The sequence below is a fragment of the Diceros bicornis genome, chromosome 4 (assembly GCF_020826845.1).
Source record: "Diceros bicornis minor isolate mBicDic1 chromosome 4, mDicBic1.mat.cur, whole genome shotgun sequence".
NCBI classification, from domain to species: domain Eukaryota; kingdom Metazoa; phylum Chordata; class Mammalia; order Perissodactyla; family Rhinocerotidae; genus Diceros; species Diceros bicornis.
In genome coordinates this window covers 90,428,752-90,447,939 of record NC_080743.1, presented here as the reverse complement: position 1 = coordinate 90,447,939, position 19,188 = coordinate 90,428,752, and the positions used below count along the sequence as shown (strand labels likewise).

Genomic DNA, 19,188 nt, shown 5'->3' with positions numbered 1-19,188 from the left:
TCAGCAGTCATTACGGTAATGCAAATTATGACAATGAGATACTACTACACATCCACTACAATGACTAAAATTTGAAAGACTAAAAACACCCAGTGCTGTCAAGGATGTGGAACTGGAACTCTTATACATCACTGGTAGAAATACAAAATGATTAAGCCACTTTTCAAAGACAGTTTTGCAGTTTCTTATAAAGTTAAACATATACTTGGCATACAATAATCCAGCAATACAATCCTAGATATTTACCGAAGATGTGAAGACCTGTCCACACAGAAACCTGAATGTGAATGTTTATAACAGCTTTCTTCACAACTGCCAAAAACTAGAAACAAAGAAACTCAAGTATCTTTAACCAACGAATATATAAACAAATCACGTTATATCCATAACGGAATACTACTCAGTGATTAAAAGAAAAAGTTAGTGATACATTCAACGTTCAACATTATTGAATCTCAAAAACATTATGCCAAGTGAAAGAAGTCAGACACAAAAGACTACATACTGAATGACTCTATTAATACAATATCCTAGAAAAGGCAAAACTATAGTCACAGAAAACAGATTACAGGTTGCCAGGTGTCAGAGGTGAGGGTAGAAGATAGAGTGCAGTGTTGCCCCAAGTGAACTTTCTAAGGTGATGGAAATATTCTATATCTTGATTAGGGTGATGATTACAGCTGTATTCATTTGTCAAAACTCACTCAACTATACACTTAAAACTGATAACTTCTGGAGGCCGGCCCGGTGGCACAGCGATGAAGTTCGCATGCTCCGCTTTGGCAGCACACAGTTCGCAGGTCCGGATCCCAGGTGAGGACTGATGCACCACTTGTCAAACCATGCTGTGGCGGCGTCCCATATAAAGTAGAGGAAGATGGGCACGGATGTTAGCCCAGGGCCAATCTTCCTCAGCAAAAAAAGAGGAGGATTGGCATGGATGTTAACTCAGGGCTGATCTTCCTCACAAAAAAAAAAAAAAAAAAAACTGGTAACTTCTATTGTATACAAAGTATTTCTTAATAAAGCTGATTTTAAATAAAACCTCCAGCCTCTGAATAAAGGCAAGGTAATACAATGGTTAAGAACTTGAACTCTGATTCAAAATCTCTGGATATAAATACCAATAGTACCATTATAAAGTGTATGAGCTGAGACAAGTTAGATGACCTCTTTGACCCTCATTTCCTCATCTATAAAATGGTAATTATAAAAGTATCTGTATCAAACAAAGTTGTTGTAAAAATTGAATAAGTAATGCTAAACCCTTAGAATAATGCCTGGCAAAAATAACAGCTTATATTGGAGCACGTATTATTATTATGAGTATGTGTGTCGAACCAACTGTTAATACACCATATTCAATCTTCACATTAGAGTGAACTTGGCATTTATGAACTTTGAGTTTCAAGTATCTAAAAAAGCCCCCCAAGTAATTATCTATAATTTTTACTAAAGCTAGCCCTGGTGGTCTAGCGGTTAAGATTCGGCGCTCTCACCGCTGCAGCAGGGGTTCGTTTCCCAATCAGGGAACCACACTCCCCAGTCTGTTGATTGTCACCCTGTGGTGGCGTTGCTGTGATGCTGAAAGCTATGCCATCGGTATTTCAAATACCAGTAGTGTCACCTATGGTGGGCAGGTTTCAGTGGAGCATCCAGACTAAGAAAGACTAGCAAGAAGGACCTGGCCACCCACTTCTGAAAAAATTGGCCATGAAAACCCTATGAATATCAGCAAAGCACTGTCTAATACAGCACCAGAAGGTGAGATGGGACAGGGTTCCACTCTGCTGTACGCAGGGTCACTAGGAGTCGGAATCGACTCAACAGCACCAACAACAAAATTTTTACTAAACCCACTTTGTCTCATTATCTCTATTTGAGCCAAATGCTGATCTTTCAACTAATATTGAGGCCAGAGAATTCCAATGCACTAGATTACCTGGGCCTAGTGTCATGTGCTCCAACTCTGAATGTAGGGAAGCAGAATATCCACCCCCAACCACACAGACTAGCAAGAGAGAAGGGTGGATTTCTAAAGGTAATACCAGAAATATAATGAACAGAAACCAGACCACCTATATAGAAAAAGACAAAATCAGCTCATGAAACTTAATTATGAAAAATAAAAGGACAATTAACATATATAAGGATACGAAGAGAAAACATGTTACTCTCAATGAAAATATTATTTGAGATGGTAGAAACCTATACAAATAGAACATGATACATACATACATGAAGACCGACAGAGAGCAAAGAACAAACCAGGTGGAGGGCAAAGATGACAAGACACCACATGTAAAACAAATCAACAATTTAAGAAGCATTTTATTTTGTTTAATACAAATTTTAACAGGAAGGAGAAGACCGACTAATTCCACTGTCAAAGCCTTTCCTCCCAAGCTACAGAAGCTTTGAGGAAAAGGGTTGAAGGCCAAAATAATTATTTAAAACAGAAATCACCATCAAGAACAACACATGTATGCAAGCAGGAAAAGTGAGCAACAAAGTTAAAGGCTGTAAGTTACTTCAATCAATAACAATTCTTAGATGGAATATGATCAACTAAATAATGCTGGCTTATTATTAGAAAAGGTTTGTAAAAGGAAAAGGTGGCCACTAATCCACACATTCTTTAGTAATGAACTACTACTGCACAAGTACCTCCCTGTCAATTTATAGTTCGGAATTCAAGCAGTCTTTCATAGCCTGCTTCGTAATCATCTCTTTCATTTCTCAACCATTTGAGAAATGGTTTTTCTCAAGCAGAAGACCTAAGTCTTCTGCTGATGATGATGCTGATGACCCACCACATGACAGTCAGAAGGACCGTAACGAACCACTATGATTTGACAGCATCTTCTGCAGAGAACCTTTCATCATCATTGTCATACAAATGGCACATGTATTATAAAACAAAAGAATCATCAAGTTTCAGTTTTGCAGATTCAGGGAAGTTCTTGATTGATAAGACTATAATAATAATAATGTTAACGAACTCTAAAGTTTATTTCAGTAGCTGAATATGTTGTAACAGCTCTTTAAATTACATTTAGTCCTATTTACAAGCTCAAAATGGTGTAAATAAAAAGGCCACAAATTTTCCACTTACTTTCCTATCACAGGAGAAAATACATCCCATAATTCAGTGACTTTCAAAAATTTTTCACCCTGAGACCTAGTAAGACACACATTGCACATACATTGTACATAAAAATGTAACCAAAAGTTTCATCAAACAAACTTATCTTTATCACGACAGGTTCTATGATATCTCCTATTTTATTTCACTTTTTAATAGTTTGAAAAACAGTTATAGTAGCAAGAATGGTCAACAGGTTTCATCTTTAGTGCTAAATGTGATTAACAGGTAATGGCTGCCTAGAGTGCTATGCTGAGGACTGGGAGACAACATCTGAATTCAGAAGAGTATTTAACATCTGCCACGGTACTAAGAGAAGCAATGATGCTGGGATATGATACTACAATTATGTGATTAAAAGTTCTTCTTCACATTAAATCATGAACTCTTTCAGGATAGAGAATCTATTATTAATAGTTAGACACAAGAGAGGCAGTCACATATTTATTAAATGGTAGATCTGTGTAATGTAGATCCTACCTACTTTTTATCAGGCAGATGATTAGAGTTAACCTTCCCACACGGGATTTACCATCTACTTGAAAATACTTATTTCTGCTGCAACTTGGAGGATAACTGGGACTTGCAGAGGTAGAAAAGGTCATTTCAGGCACTTGGAAAAGTTAATGCAGAGGCAGCAGTAACGTGGTAGAATAAAAGAAAGAAGTCATCTTCCAAATACAGGCCAGATTCATAGTTTAGTTAAATGGATCATGTCAGAAAAATCTGAAAAATCAAAGTAACAAAGACATCCTTTGAATGTCAAAGATTTATCCAACTTTAAGCTAAATACTACTCTCTCCTGATCTACAGACTCTCCATCTATAAAACCATTAGCATTATCTGCAACTTGATAATACTTTCAACCCTTTGTATGAAAGAAATATTAAAGTGAAAACTACAAATCCCTAAAATGTTAATTCTGCAATTAAATATAAACTTACTTTCAAATATGATATAAGTCAAGAGAGGCTAAAGTGTGTTACTGAAAATTAGGCATGTGACTTGAAATCAACTGTTCTCAAAGAGGGGAAGAGGACATGTCATTATTACCAGGAGAGCTCTGCCAAACTACACTGCCCATTCCAGTCTCCAATTCGGATATGTCCTCTTGGGAATACGGGCGGGCGGGCAGGCAGGCAGGAGGAGGGAGCGGTTAGGAATAAAAACATATCTCATATAATTTAGAAACAGCTGTTCCCCTCAAATCTACCACATTTAAGAACCACTAGGCTAAATATATGTACTCAAACTTACAGATCTGAAATTTCCTAATTACATACAAAGAAAGCACGAAGTTGAGAATTGGAGATCTGAGTGCTCACTTTGCCCCTTAGCCATCCAATCTGAAAATTACTTAACTTCTTTGTACCTCAATGGAAATACAATTATATTATTATTATATTAAAATTGGAAGTTCTGGGGCCGGCCCCATGGTGTAGCAGTTAAGTGCGCGCGCTCCGCAGCTGGTGGCCTGGGTTCGGGTCCCGGGCATGCACCAGTGCTCCCCTTGTCAGGCCATGCTGTGGCAGTGTCCCATATAAAGTGAAGGAAGATGGGCGTGGATGTTAGCTCAGGGCCAGTCTTCCTCAGCAAAAAGAGGAGGATTGGCAGATGTTAGCTCAGGGCTGATCATCCTCACACACACACACAAAAAATTTGGAAGTTCTATATACTTCACAGAATTGCTCTAAGGATAAAATGAAATGTGAAGTATAAACATACCTTTAAAATGTGATGAATAAGACATTATCAGCATTATTCAAACTTTAGCCTCATTTACATGTAAAAGCAGAGTAATCTGGATGGGTTCATCTTTTGACCTTGAAGCATACAAGACCAGATCAACAACCTAGAGCCAACTAGAAATGAAAAGGATTCCTTGGGCCTTGCCTAATCCATATCTTCCTACCTCCAAAGCTTGGCCAAATCAAATCTAGCTTGAGAATCAGGAAAATTGATTTCTATTAATGAATTCTTCTGAATATTCAACCTCGCCAGAGAAAGAAACAATGGACTAAGGAGATTCTTAGAAAAGTGAAATATTCAGAATTTTTAACAAAAGACTCTCACTGGACACTTCCACATTAGAATACAAAAGAAAACAGAATAATCTAAACAACATGATTAGGACTCATAAACAAGATTGAAATTTTTAAAAATTAGGTGACAAACTAATAAAAATTTTAATAATCTCATCCCCAAAGGAAAAAAAAAATCAGTGCCAGCTGCTTACACTTCCACATCCCTCTCCAATTCCCTATAAAATGGCCTATAGTAAGCACAATGAAACTCATATGGTGCCCGGCAAACTGAGCACCAAATAAATATCTGTTGAATGAATGACTGATTCCCTTATGTCTCACATCCTTTACATTATTTTAGTGTACATATATGGATATCAGCATGTTTATTTTCTTTTAGCCTACTGAAAATTGAAATGCAATGGTGGCTAAAAAGACAAATTCTGCAAACCCTCACTTTGTTCCATTAGCTTCTACTTTGTCATAAGGTACTCTCTCCTGAATATGGGCACAAACCCTCTCAGACCCAACCATAAGCTGCTCAAATTATTTATAAACAACAATCTAATTACAATTACAACCCAGTTTCAGTAAAAAAATGAATTAATTTTGAATCCAAAATAATTTAAGACAAAAACAAAAATATGAATAAAGACATTTTTACTGCAAGAACTATAAACTCTTGTCTAATCAATAACTTTCCTATAGCTCCAACTTCCAGCCCTATCATATTTAAGGACACCAACTCAGATCATCTTCAACCCTGAAGTGAATCAACTTCCCCTATAATGACAGTGCAAGCCAACTTCCTACATCACTAATATTCTAAGACTATCAACAATTTCCTCCAGAGGAAAAGCACAAAACCCTACCAGTTCTCACTCAGCTAAAAGCAATTCATTTCTCATAAGCCTACCACTTGGATTGGATTTTGGATACAAAACACAATGAAAATCCCAAAACACTCTCAGCAAGACAATCAACTGCATCTTTCACTTAATATGGATAACCCCTCTATGCCAAACATCATAACTGAATACTAGTGTGCATCATCCAAGATGCCAACTATGATGACAAAATGTCTAACACCTATTTTCTCAAATCAGAGGTTCCAGTATACTCCAATGCGTTACACAAACGTAGTAGTTACATCTGACACATGGATGATATTTAACAAACGTGGTTCCCTCTTTCAAGACATTCACTTGAGAAGTGGAAATTTTGTGAACAGATTTTCTTGACTACAGTAGCCTCAACAGCAGATTTAAAAGTGGCCCACCCTTTGAAGTGGGAGGAGATATTTATATACAAACACGATGGATACTTACATTAAATACTACTACTCCTTAGAACATTCATACCCGTTTAGAGCCCCAGCTACCATACGTTAAATAAGCAAATTCTGACCAACAACTCCATCCCTCAGCATCCCAGGAAGCTTAATCCTCTCCCTTTACAAGTTTAATTCACTTCAACAATCCGGACTGACAGGTGCCTAATTTCCAGACAGCCAGGAAATTCAAGGCCCAATCTCCTTGCCCAACTTTCTTCTTGTACGCACATTTATTTGACCTTCCATCTCGCCTCCCTTATTTATTATTTCCTAAAGTCCCTTCACTCCCTCCTCACTAGCACTTACCTCTTTGGTACTCCGACCCTGCCTCGGGACTCTAACATGCCCCCATCCCACTCCACCAACCACCCGTCTGAATGTCTCTGCAAACGCTCGAATCCCTCTGCAGACGCCGCCAAGGCACCCAACAGACCCCCCTCACGCCGGACCCCACCAGCCCAACCAGCAGAAACTCAGAATTTAGCAAGAGAGAGGGCGGGGCCTCCAACCCACCAGACGAAGTCGTTGCTTTTGTCCTCGTAGGAGTTGATGAGCCCGTTGCAGAGGGGGGCGAGCAGAGGTCGCTTCCTGCTGCCGCTGCCCAGGCTGGAGCTGCTCCCTCCGACTCCGGCGCTGGGCCTGGCCGCGCAGCTGAGCCGGGACAGGCCGGCGGACACCGCCCCGCCGCCGCTCCCGCCGCCGCTGCCCGACACGGCGGCCGCCACCAACACAGGCCGCGCCGGGCCCCCGAGGCCGCCGGAGCCCGCGGCCTGGGCAGCCCCGCCGGACCCCAGCGCCGCCGCCGAAGCCGCCACGGACGGGGGCGACGGCGAAGAGGATAAGGACGAGGAGGCGGAAGTCACTGAGGAGGCCGCCGAAGAGCCAGGGCTGGTCCCGGCGGAGCCCGACCCGGCCTGGCGGCTCCCGGACATCGTGACTCCCTCCCCTCCGGCCGGGCGCTCGGAGGAGAGGGACCGCGACCGCGACCCGCCGCCGCCTCCCCTCCCACAGCCTCAGTGCATCCTGAGGACGCGCGCCGCGCCGGGAGGTGGGGCTGAGGAACAATAAAGTTGATTTTTTTAAGGCAACCACACAACAGCGTCCGACGGGAGGGGGCGGAGGAAACTAATAAAGCGGAGTAGAAACCACTACCGCTCTCGAGGCCCCGCGGCCGCTGCCGCAGCCAACCCGGGCGCGCCGTGGGCCGGCCGCGCGCGCGCGCGCGCGAGCGGCGGAAGGGGCGGGAGCGGCGGGGGATACAACTTTAGACGCGGCCCGGGCGGCGCTCGGACGCGAACGGCGCGCCCTCAGCGGCCGCGGCGGCCTGGCAACGACAGCCGCCCTCGTCGAGACCTGTTTTCGTTCGTGACGTACCGGAGGGCAGGCCGTCGTAATGGGTGAAAGGGCTGCGGAGGATGGAATGAATGGCAGAGGTGGCGGAGTGGTTTGGGGGAGGGAGCGGAGACGGGGAGCGCTCAAAAAGCGACTGCGCACGCGCGCCCTGGGCGCCTACCCTCGCGGGTTACCCAGTGTCCCCCTCCAGGCGGAGAGGAGCGGCGCCGGCGCGGAGTCGTCGTACTACGCATGCGTGAGGGCGAGCCGCATTCCGGAACGTGAGGAGGGAGCGGTCGGTGTCGACACAGATGGGCAGCGTGTCCCAGTGGAGACGGCAGGACAGGTGCTTCCGAATCCGGAATTGAAGGCTCTGTAAACTGGGACACTCGGAAAGAACCCAGGAACTCCCAGAAGTTGAAAAGAGCGCTGGGCTGAGAGTCAAGGACTCAGGCTCTGGTGTTTTTAAGACATTCCATGTTATTGTGAGGAGTAAATTAAGATGAAGTCAGTGTTGTTCTTTGTTAATTGCAGACATTGTACCAAATTAAGTATAACAATAATGGGAAAACAAGTTATGCTTAATCAGAACACAGCTCCGTCAGAACCTCGGTTTAATTTGGATCTGATATAATACTACCACAAAACAAGGAAACTTGGCAGTAAATACCACCAGAAAATGTGCAATTTCTGGTAGGCTTTTCGGAATATTGAAAGTTGATTACAGATTTTCATTTACCATTTTGAGATTCTGGGGGATGTAAATTAGAAACAACTGAATTGGGTGATTTTCAGTATCCTTTCCAACTCTATCATTTCCATGATTCTTAGAGGGAGAGATGCCAGATTTAATTCTGTCCCGGGTATTGAAGACTACAGGGGCAATTAGGGCCTTTCCCTAGGAAGGTCCATCCATGCTGAGGGGCCAGGGCTGGGGAAGGACCTAGATGAAGACCCAGCAACAAGACCTAGCCATTCACCTGAGCAGTGAACTGTCATGGCTGCCATCATCCTCAACTCTGCCGTAACTGCTCACCCTCATATTTCCAGCTCAGGTTTCTGCTCAAAATAATGATATAGAAATGGGCTTATCAGATTTCCAAGAACCACCCTCTTTGTATAAATATTACATTATCCAACTCCTTGTTTAAATTCACTTTCAAGGCCATACTGAAATGTGAAGCCCTACTGAGTCCTTGGCAGAGATAGTTGCACTCTCATTTGTGCTCCTAGGATATTTTGTTTGCACTTAAAACATTGTGTTTTAGTGATGTATATATGATTCTCCTCCACTAGCCTGTCAGCTTCAGCTTTGTATTCCCAGCATGTAACACAATACCTGACCTATGATAGGTCCTTATTGAATATTTCTTGACTAATAACTGAATAAAGCAGTTGATCTCATTTTTATTTTAATTATTTGCTTAATGTCTGTCTTTCCAACTAAACTGTAAGCTCCGTGAAAGAAAGAACAATATTAGTTCTCAGTGGGCATTCAATAATTTTTTGATGAAAAAATGCGTAAATAAATGAATATTTATTGAACATTTGCTACACGTAGGCCTGGACTAGGCAAGGAAGAGATGAAGAAGTATAAAAAACGTTGCTCTTACTTCAAGAAGCTTATGAAATAATTGAAGAATTAGAAAAGTACATAAAAAGATAAGTAATGTTAGAGCACATGCTAAATGCTCAATGAGAGCAGAGACTCACCATAGGAACTGAAGCAAGAACAAGTGCTAAGGGCCAGCCATGTTGGTGGGGGAAAAAGGAAGGCCTTAACTGAAAAGTATAGCTTGGTCAAACAGAAAGTGTAATTAAAGTCATGAGCCCAGAAAATAAGTAAGAAAAAATGCTTACATGAGGTTCAGATTTCTATAATTGATAAGGTAAAAGAGTTTATTCAGTAAAAACTCATTTGGGGGCCAGATTGTAAAGCGCCTTGAATCCACTTTAGAAAATAGCCTATAAGCAATTGGAAACAATGAAGGCATTATAAGGAGGTAAAATATATTCAAAGTGTTGTTTTGAAGATTAAGTTTTCAGCAGATTAATCTTTCAGAAGAGGTGGGAGATTAGAAGCAAAGAGACTAATTAGGAAAAAATTATAGCAGTCCAAGCATAAGTGATGAGATTCTAGATTAGGGTGCTGACAAGGAAAGTAAGGGAGTATTCTGAGAAAAATGCAAAAGAATCTATAGGATTAAGTTTTGTTGGTGTTACTGTCAAGTGGATTCCAACTCCTAGTGACCCTGTGCCTAGCAGAGCAGAACCCTGCCTGGTCTTTTTGCGCCATCCTCTCACTTTCCAGTGCTATATCAGACAACGCTCCACTGCTATTCACAGAGTTTTCATAGCCAATTTTTTCGGAAGTGGATGGCCACGTCCTCCTTACTATTCTGTCTAGTCTGGAAACTCCACTGAAACCTGTCCACCATGGGTGACCGTGCTGGTATTTGAAATAGGAGGATTAAACTACTCTTGGTAAAAGAATCTTTACAATCCTTGAGGGCATGACCCATATCTGTCTTGTTCATCACTGTCTTTCCACATGCTTAGCAGAAAGGCTAATAAGTTAAGTAAAAATGATGAACACAAAGAAGAATGACTGCAAAGATACCTCCAGGAATAATAGCGTGATGACAGAATTGGAGATGGCCAGCAGATGTTTAGTTTTGGATGTGTCGAGCGAGTGTGGGGTGAAAATACATTCAAGTAAGTATATCCCGGCGGTGATTGAAAATTCAGGCTATGGCACAGGAGAAGGTTCAACACATGAGAGAAATAAAACTGCAGGCTCCTGAGCTCTTCCTTCAGAGATTCTGACTCTATAGGCCTGGGGTAGGGCCTATGAATATGCATTCTTACCAGCACCCAGGCAAATCTGATGCAGGTGACGAACCCTTGAGAAACCCTGTGATTGATATTGTAGGGCGTGTAAGAGAAATGTGTAAAATAGTCTCTTCCTTCCAGGTAGCTTATTCAGGAGACAGAAAGTGATAGGACCCCAGCTAAGTCTCCTAATCAAAAATCAGTGCCTGGTATTACCTCTTTGGAACCTGTCTTCAGTGAAATCTAAACTCACAAAAGGAAGCTAAGGGTATGTGATAATGATGGAATTTCCCTTTTATACCAGATAAATGTGTAAAGACTACTCTGAAAGTACATAATTTTTATCTCTTTTTTTTTTTCCCCCAGAAACAAAGGACTTGATTATTCATAGCAATAGCAGTGGGTAGAGTATCAGCATTTTCATGGGCCAGTTCACTGAGCCCCAATTCCCACAGGGCCATGTGGACCAGAGGCATAGATTGCCCTAGAGGAGAGGAACCCTGAGCTTAGAAACACATAGATACAGAGAAGGGATTGGTGGTAACCAGAGTGGTGGGGGTGGGGCAAAAGGGGTAAAGGGGCACTTGTGAACGATGATAGATGACAACTAGACTTATTAGTTTCTACTGGCAAGATTTTCTGGGAAAGCAGAAGAGAAAAGAGGAAGCATGGCAAAATACGCACAAAGGAAGTCAGACAACTCAGGAGAAGTAGCAAATAGAAGAGAAGAAAACATTAATGAAAATGAAAGTAAATGTAAAATAAAAACTAAGCCCTAATAATTAAAAGAATTCATCATGTTGTTAAATATATTAATCCTGTGAATGACAAAAATGACAAGAAAAAATCCAAAGTCCTACAAAACACTGCTACTGAAGTAAAATCTAATGGAGTTAAGATAGAATGGAATTAGCAAGAGGATTGGATTTCCCAGACATATTTCTAAGTTGCCTTGTCCAAATATAATATTTTAGGGAAATAAGGCTGCTGGCTTTCATCTCCAACTAGCCTTGCACTTTGGTAACCCATCTCCCAAAAAGATCCTGCCAAAAAAGCTTTATCTGCCTGACTCACCTGAAAGGTTTGCTACCTGTTAGCCCTGTTTGCTGTCTAACCAAATCTCTGAGTGAATAATAGCTTCCTGTTCAATTTTCTTTGAATTTAATGTGGTTGCCCTGTTAAAAAAAAAAGAGATGTGAAATAAACATGGTATTAACAAGCTAAATTGAGAAGAAAAAAGTAAAAAAAAATTGTCAATGTGAAGGGACAGAAAAGAAATAGAAAAGTTTCTGTAACCCAGTAGCATCATAATGCATCTAGCAGAAAATAATCCATAGTCTACCGGGAAAATGAAAAGCTCCAAGTTATACATTAAAACCAGAGGCAGACAGTTACCTATGGAGAACTACGTTTTCTTAGAGTTATCATTTGAGGACAATCTCTTTTCTGAAAAGGCCAAGGTCTGTCACACTGTTGTCATTGCTAGAATTGCATCATTAGCTTTTATTCCACTCCAAGTCTTCCTGTATGAAATTACAACCATTTTTTAGAGAAGGTAAACTAATAGCACTAATACCATGGTAAGTCAGTCATCGTATTAAAATAAGTTAGGGCCGGCCCCAGTGACCTAGTGGTTAAGTTCAGCATGCTCTGCTTCAGCAGCCCAGGTTCGGTTCCTGGGCACAGACCTATTCTACTAGTCTGTCAGTGGCCATGCTGTGCCAGCGGCTCATGTAGAAAAAGAGGAAGATTGGCAACAGATGTTAGCTCAGGGAGAATCTTCCTCAGCAAAAAAAAAAAATGCATATAAAAATAAATAAAAGAAGTTAATTTCCTGTATTAAAGCATTTTTGCAAGCTACTGCTGGCAATTTTAGTCTAGGTAGTTGTAAAATATGGCCTAGGCCAATCAGAAGTATTATAACAATGAAAGATTATAGGTGGAGCTATATGAATGTGAATGCAAGTTACTGAATAGGGTTAGTCAGCTTAAAGGAAAAAAAAAGCCCAAGATTGGGAAAAACCAACATTTACTTGTTTTATATATGGTGAATGTGTACATATTTTATGAATATATGAATAGATTTAGATCCAGTTGAAGATCATAAACCAAAACAAAATGAGGTGTAATGAATTCTGCAAAAACAGAACAATTGATGTCATCATGAGGTGGAGACCAGGTAATATTAAAGAGCAAAAGAAGAAAAAAACACACCTCACATGGAAACTGAAGCAGATAATATTGCAAGTCTTTTTTCCGTGGATTTGACCACGCATACATGTAATGTGGCATAATTAAGTGATCTGGGAAAGTGTTTATAACTAGAATCAAGAAATGTTTAAAACAGTTGTCAGACAGGGGGAAATCCCCTTTATACTCTTCTTGTGTTATGGCTAGATTAAAAATAAAATTGACACAAGACCAGATTAACAGGAGAAAAACCCAATTTAGTTACATGTGCGTGGGAGAATTATGGAAATGATTCTCAGCGAGTGAACAAAGCAGGCGTGTATATATGTCTTTTACACAAAAAAACAAATTTACGAGGAATGACAGCACAAAGAAACAGGTTTGGAGTACGTAATTTGTGAGGAATTTAAGCAGAGTTTAGGCTTGAGGTAGTAAATTAGCAAGGTTTGTTTATGCAGGCTTCTTGGCCCTGAATTCCCTTAATCTGGTGATAAGGATGCAGGGAGGGCACCTTTCACATGGGAGATGTATTTCCTGCTTTCAGGGGGAACAGAGACAGGAGGTTCAGTATGCCCTTTTTGCTTCTGAAGCAACTTTAATTCAAAATAATCAACATGCCATTGTGGGATATTTTGGGGCGGCCCGTCGTGGGCCCCAACACAGTACACTGTAATTTGCATCAAGACTCCTTCTTAGGTTGTGAGTGATAGTCCTTTCTGCCTAGTACCCTGGGTATTCAGATGTAATTGCTGGCAAATCATACTATGATATCTCCTCTAATACCCACTCGTGTCACCCACTGAATTCTATAAGAAACTGGGAATGCTAAAGCAGCACTAAATTGTGAACTTTAGTAAACCACCTAGAATGAAAGATGAATAGTATTTGGATATAATCATTATATTTAGATATTTATCAGGTTGGAAGAGAAGTTAGTTTGGGAACCTATTCTTAACCTTTGAAGATGATGTCAAGTAAAATAAGTATTCCTTCTGACAATACGTTTCCTCTTATTCTCTGAGACGTATGGTAATTCTTATATTCTTAATTTGTTTTACTCAGATACAGCAGGTATTTCTTTTCTCACCCCATTGAGTCCTCCCACACAGAGCCCTGGGCATCTACCATTAAACCTGTTCATCAACTGCATTTGCACTTATTAATTTATTGTGAGATAGTAGAAACTGGTATTATTTCATCTACAGATTGGAAAAATTAGGTCAAAGCAGTGAGGTTGCTGGCTGAAATCCTGGCACGCCACCCTACATTCAACAAATGAGGGCTGCTGATCTGGGTGATCTCTGTTTGACACTAGTTCAGCTGACAAGAGCAAATATTGAGTCAGTTAAACCAAAGTCACAAATAAAGCTGGACGATACCACATCACTCTCAAACGCTTGGTTTGTACCAAGATATAACCGATGTTGATAATACCTCTGAAGAAATTACAAGCTGAATTCCATGCCGAAAATCTAATTCAGAATTGGTATCCACTGCAGTTTCCATTGCAGTGTATTACTCTTCTACTGTTGCCATAACAAATAAACACAAATTTAGCAGCTTAAAACAACAGAACTTAGGCTCACTGGTTTCTCTGCCTGAGTCTCACACGACTGAAATCAAGGTGTCAGCAGGGCTGCTTTACTTTCTGGAGGCTCTGGAGGATAATCTGCCCCCAGGCTCACTCAGCTTGTTGGCAGAATTGAATTCCATGTGGTCATAGGACCGATATTCCTATTTCCTTACTGGCTGTCAGCTCAGGGCTATTCTCAGCTTCTAGATGCCACTTACATTCCTTGGCTCAAGGCCCCTTCCATCCATCACCAGCAACAGTGGTCAACTCCACACTGCATCTCTCTGACTGACTCTTCTACCTTCCTCCTCTACTTTTTAAGGGCCTATATGATTACATGAGACCCACTCAAATAATCCAGGGTAATCTCCCCATTTTAAAGTCAGCTGGGGCCGACCCAGTGGCGTAGCAGTTAAGTGTGCACACTCCGCTGCTGGCGGCCAGGTTCGGATCCCAGGCGTGCACCGACGCACCACTTGTCAAGCCATGCTGTGGCGGCGTCCCATATAAAGTACAGGAAGATGGGCACAGATGTTAGCCCAGAGCCAGTCTTCCTCATCAAAAAGAGGAGGATTGGCAGATGTTAGCTGAGGGCTGATTTTCCTCACAATAAAATAAAATAAAGTCAGCAAATTCCATCTGCAAAATCGCTTTTGCCTTGTAACATTAACATATTGACAGGTTCCAGGGATTAGGGCATGGAAATCTTTGACGGGACTTTATCTGCCTACCTGTGCAGTTATAGAGTACATATTGCTCAATGAATACTAGTTGGTTATTAGGTGATATGAAATACTTCCTGGCCTATCCACACAGATAAGAGTTTGCTTCTTCCAAAGAACCACTTAATAAATTGATGCCTTTGGATGGTCTTTTTAGAGAAACAAAATACTGAGAAAATGTGTTCCTTTTCTTGTATGAATCATCTCATCCTCTGACATTAAGGTGGACCAGTTGCCCTTCATTCAGTACACTTATTAAATGTTGAGTAATTTAATAACATCAGTATAGATTTATATTGACAGCTAAATTTAGGTACCCATCTCTGGACATCATTACTGAGCATTTCTTTGTATATTATGGGAAAACAATGGTCCTCCTTCCTTGGTGGAAATTTTCTTCCCATTATTTTTTTTTTACACTTAATGTATTTTTATATTGCAAGAAGTTCTTTCACCTGAGTAATGAGACAAAAATATCTGGGGAACTTTGAAATTCTGGTTTGTTGAGCCAGCATGTCATTTATCCCTCCTATTCTACTCTGTACATGAATCCAGAACTAGAACTCATGACAGAAATGAAAAACTCCTTGTGATTTCTGGTTCAAGATGGCAGACTGAGATCACATATTTACCTCTTCTCTTTCTGAAAATACCTTGAAAAGTAAATAAATAATATCTTTAAAAGAATAAATCCAAACATAATAGAAGACCAGCAGTGAACAAGAAAAGTGTGGGAGTTTCTCAAATATACACATATATGTATATTTGTATCTATATAAACATGTATGTGTATACTGCATATAGAAGATAGTCATAGACTAATATATGTACTATTTAATAATAACAATATAAAGTGTATATATATAATGTATTGGTATGCTAGATATATATAATAGTATATATATTAGTATGCTAGTATATATATAATAGTATATACATGCCAACGGTGATGCATGCTGACCCACCTCCAGTAGGGAAAGGATGCATTTATCAGATGAAAACTAAGGCCTCTGTGATTAAGCCCTTCCACATTCAGCTATGCCTAAGAAGACTTGCAGTAATAGTATTTGCCCTAGGCTAAAGACGGAAGACCTCTCTGAAGAAAGTGAATAATCTAGATAAGTAGGGCTCCTAATGTGGGTAGAGAATATGAAGAGAGAAAAGCTGGACAAAGCCTGAGATAACACTGCACTTGCATAATGGACTTGGGAGTAATGGAGAGCGCAAGGAAGATGGAAATTCAACCTTCACCCAGTACCGAAATATTGTAAAGAATATTACTACTCGAATGAAACTCTCCTTCCTTTGGCATTTATGGGAGTGCCCAGCTTATATGCTTGCTCCCACATTCATGCACCCTAAAAGGATAGCATAACAGCTAAGTGAAAGAAGCCAGTATGAAAAGTTTATATACTGTATCATTCCAACTATATGAAATTTTGGAAAAGGCAAAATACGGGGACAGTAAACATATCAGTGATTGCCAGGGATTCAGGGAAGAGGGAAGGAGGGATAAATAGATGAAGCACAGGGGATCTTTAGAGCAGTGAAACTATTCTGAATGATACTGTAATGGTAGATACATGACATTATACCTATATCGAAGCTCATAAAAATGTACAACCCTAAGATTGAGCCCTAATGTAAACTATAGGCTTTAGTTAATAATAATGTATCAATATTCCATTCATCAATTTTAACAAATGTACCACACTAATGCATTGTGTTAATAATAGGGGAAACTTGGTGGGAAAGGGAAACAGAAGTTCTATGTACTCTCTGCTCAATAGTTCTGTAAACCTAAAACTGCTCTAAATAATGAAGTCTATTAATTTTAAAAAATGCATGGAAATGAAACACATTTTCAAAGGTTTGAGGAATAGATTCAGGATGATTGAAGGGAAACAATAGAGAAAGAAATGTTAGAAGAAAAATTTCCAGACCAGAGTAAAAACTTGATGGTAAAATCAGACTACCCAACAAGTTCCAAGCAAAAATATGAAAAAATATTTTGCCAGTGAAATTTCAAATCATCAGGGATAAAAAAGAAAATACTAAATTATTCCCAATATAGAGGAAGATAACTACTACTTAAAAATAATGAGAATCAGATTAGCATTGGATGTTGTTATAGACTGAATGCTTCTGTGCTCCCCCTTGCCAGATTTATATGTTGAAATCCTAACCCCTCATGTGATGGTATTAGGAGGTGGACCTTTGGGAGGCAATTAGGTCATGAGGGTGGAGCCCTCATAAAAATGGGATTAGTATTCTTATAAGAAGAGACACAAGAGCTTGCTGCCTCTCTTTCTCTGCTCTCTGCCATATGAGGATGCAAGGAGAAGACTGAAACTAGCAAACAGCCATTGATGATTAAGCAGCTAGGAACTATGGGGGATCAGAATTGGCCATCTCAAAATATGTCTCTGCCTGAAAGACACTTTGACCCCCACCCTCACTAACTGACCAAAAGAGTTTGGGATGGGAGGCCTGTCCCAGAACAGGCCATTACCACAGACATCTCCGGATATCTGGGAGAGTCCTTGCTAAGCTCATTTTTAGTTCTGGTTACCGTTTGTAAGAGACATTTACATTTGTAAAGGAAATCTCCATTCGTAAAGGTATCTTCTTCCCTGTACCAAGAAGAAGAGGGGAATGGCCTTAGTTAGAAACCTATCGGAACAGAAGACAAGAACTTAAATTTGCGTGATAAACTTACCCATTGTTAACTGTGCTGTTTAGGCAATATGCTATCTGACTCCCCCTAGGTTCCTATGGATAACATCTCCCTGGAGCCTGGTCACCATGATAATAGGTGTTCAAGCTATTTTTTTCAGGAATTGGAACCCCTTGTCCACTTAAGGCTGGTTGAGACCACCAACCCATCAACTGGGCCCACGCAGACATATGTCCAATAAGAGACCTTTTGACGTCAAGAGGTTAAAACTCCACCCTTGGCATTCTAACACCGCCATTCTGTGAACAGGCGTCCTAGGAAGGGGCATGAAGCCTGACTACGATTGCATGGATCATCAATTACCTCATCTTTCCTCACCTCCAATCATTTCAGACCACCTTGCCCATACCCCATAAATATCCCTGAGTCCCTGTTTTCAAGGAAGCGGATTTGAGATTCATTCTCTCGTTTCCTCACTTGGCTGCCTTGTGATTATTAAACCCTCTCTCTCTGCTGCAATCTCGTCATCTTGCTGTTTGGCTTTCTGGGTGGTGGGCAAAAATGGACCTGGTGCAATAACAAGGCAGCTCTCTACAAACCAGGAAGCAGGCTCTTACCAGACACCAAATCTGCCAGTGTCTTGATCTTGGACTTCCCAGCCTTCAGGACTGCAAGAAATAAACGTTTGCTGTTTAAGCCACCCAGTCTACAGAAATTTGTTATGGCAGCCCAAGCTAAGACAGATATATTACGAGCAATACTAAATGCTAATAGAAAAAATGCCTTCAAAGTTCTTGGGGAAAACTATTTTGAGCCTAAAATTTTAAAACCAGTCAAATTATCAGTCAAGTGTGAGGGCAAAACAAAGATATTTTTATACACAAAAGTACTTGAAATGCTTACCTCCTGTAGTAGATACTGATGGTGCCTAACCCCGATTCCTTTTACCCAGCCAGGGCACCCAGCTGCTGAGTGTTGGCTGCTAATGGCTCACAGCTGTCTTCTTCTCTGGAGGATTACAGTGTAGTTGGCGCTGCTGGGCTCCCCAAAGGACTAAACTGAGATTAGTCTCCAGTCGAGACCTCATCCTTGCCTAGTTTTCTTCCCCTGCCCTATCCTGCTTCCTTCACTCCCCTTCTCCTAAGAGCAACACTCATTAAATCACTTTCCTAAGAACTCCCACCTCAGGCTCTGCTTCTAGGGAACACAATTTAATACTCTACAAATTCTGAAAAGAAGATTGCTTGAGAGTAAACTCCAGCTTACAACCGAACAAAAGGAACCCAAAGGACTTCCACTCCTGACCAATATGGAGTAGCATGGACCAAATTTACCCTCCAACATAAAACAACTAGAAAGA

At 40.8% G+C, this 19,188-nt stretch overlaps 1 protein-coding gene across 3 annotated transcripts in view; it reads right to left on the bottom strand.

Moving 5' to 3' along the window:
* Nucleotides 1-7,659, bottom strand: part of COP1 (COP1 E3 ubiquitin ligase) — a 242,286-nt gene extending 234,627 nt beyond the window's left edge. For 2 of the 3 annotated variants that reach the window (XM_058540005.1, XM_058540004.1), the window contains exon 1: nt 7,016-7,659. In XM_058540005.1, the coding sequence (XP_058395988.1) occupies nt 7,016-7,434 (419 nt within the window). In that variant the 5' untranslated portion in view covers nt 7,435-7,659. The remainder of the gene's footprint in view (nt 1-7,015) is intronic. The other variant, XM_058540003.1, reaches the window with a different exon arrangement.
* Between the last annotated feature and the right edge of the window lie 11,529 nt (nt 7,660-19,188).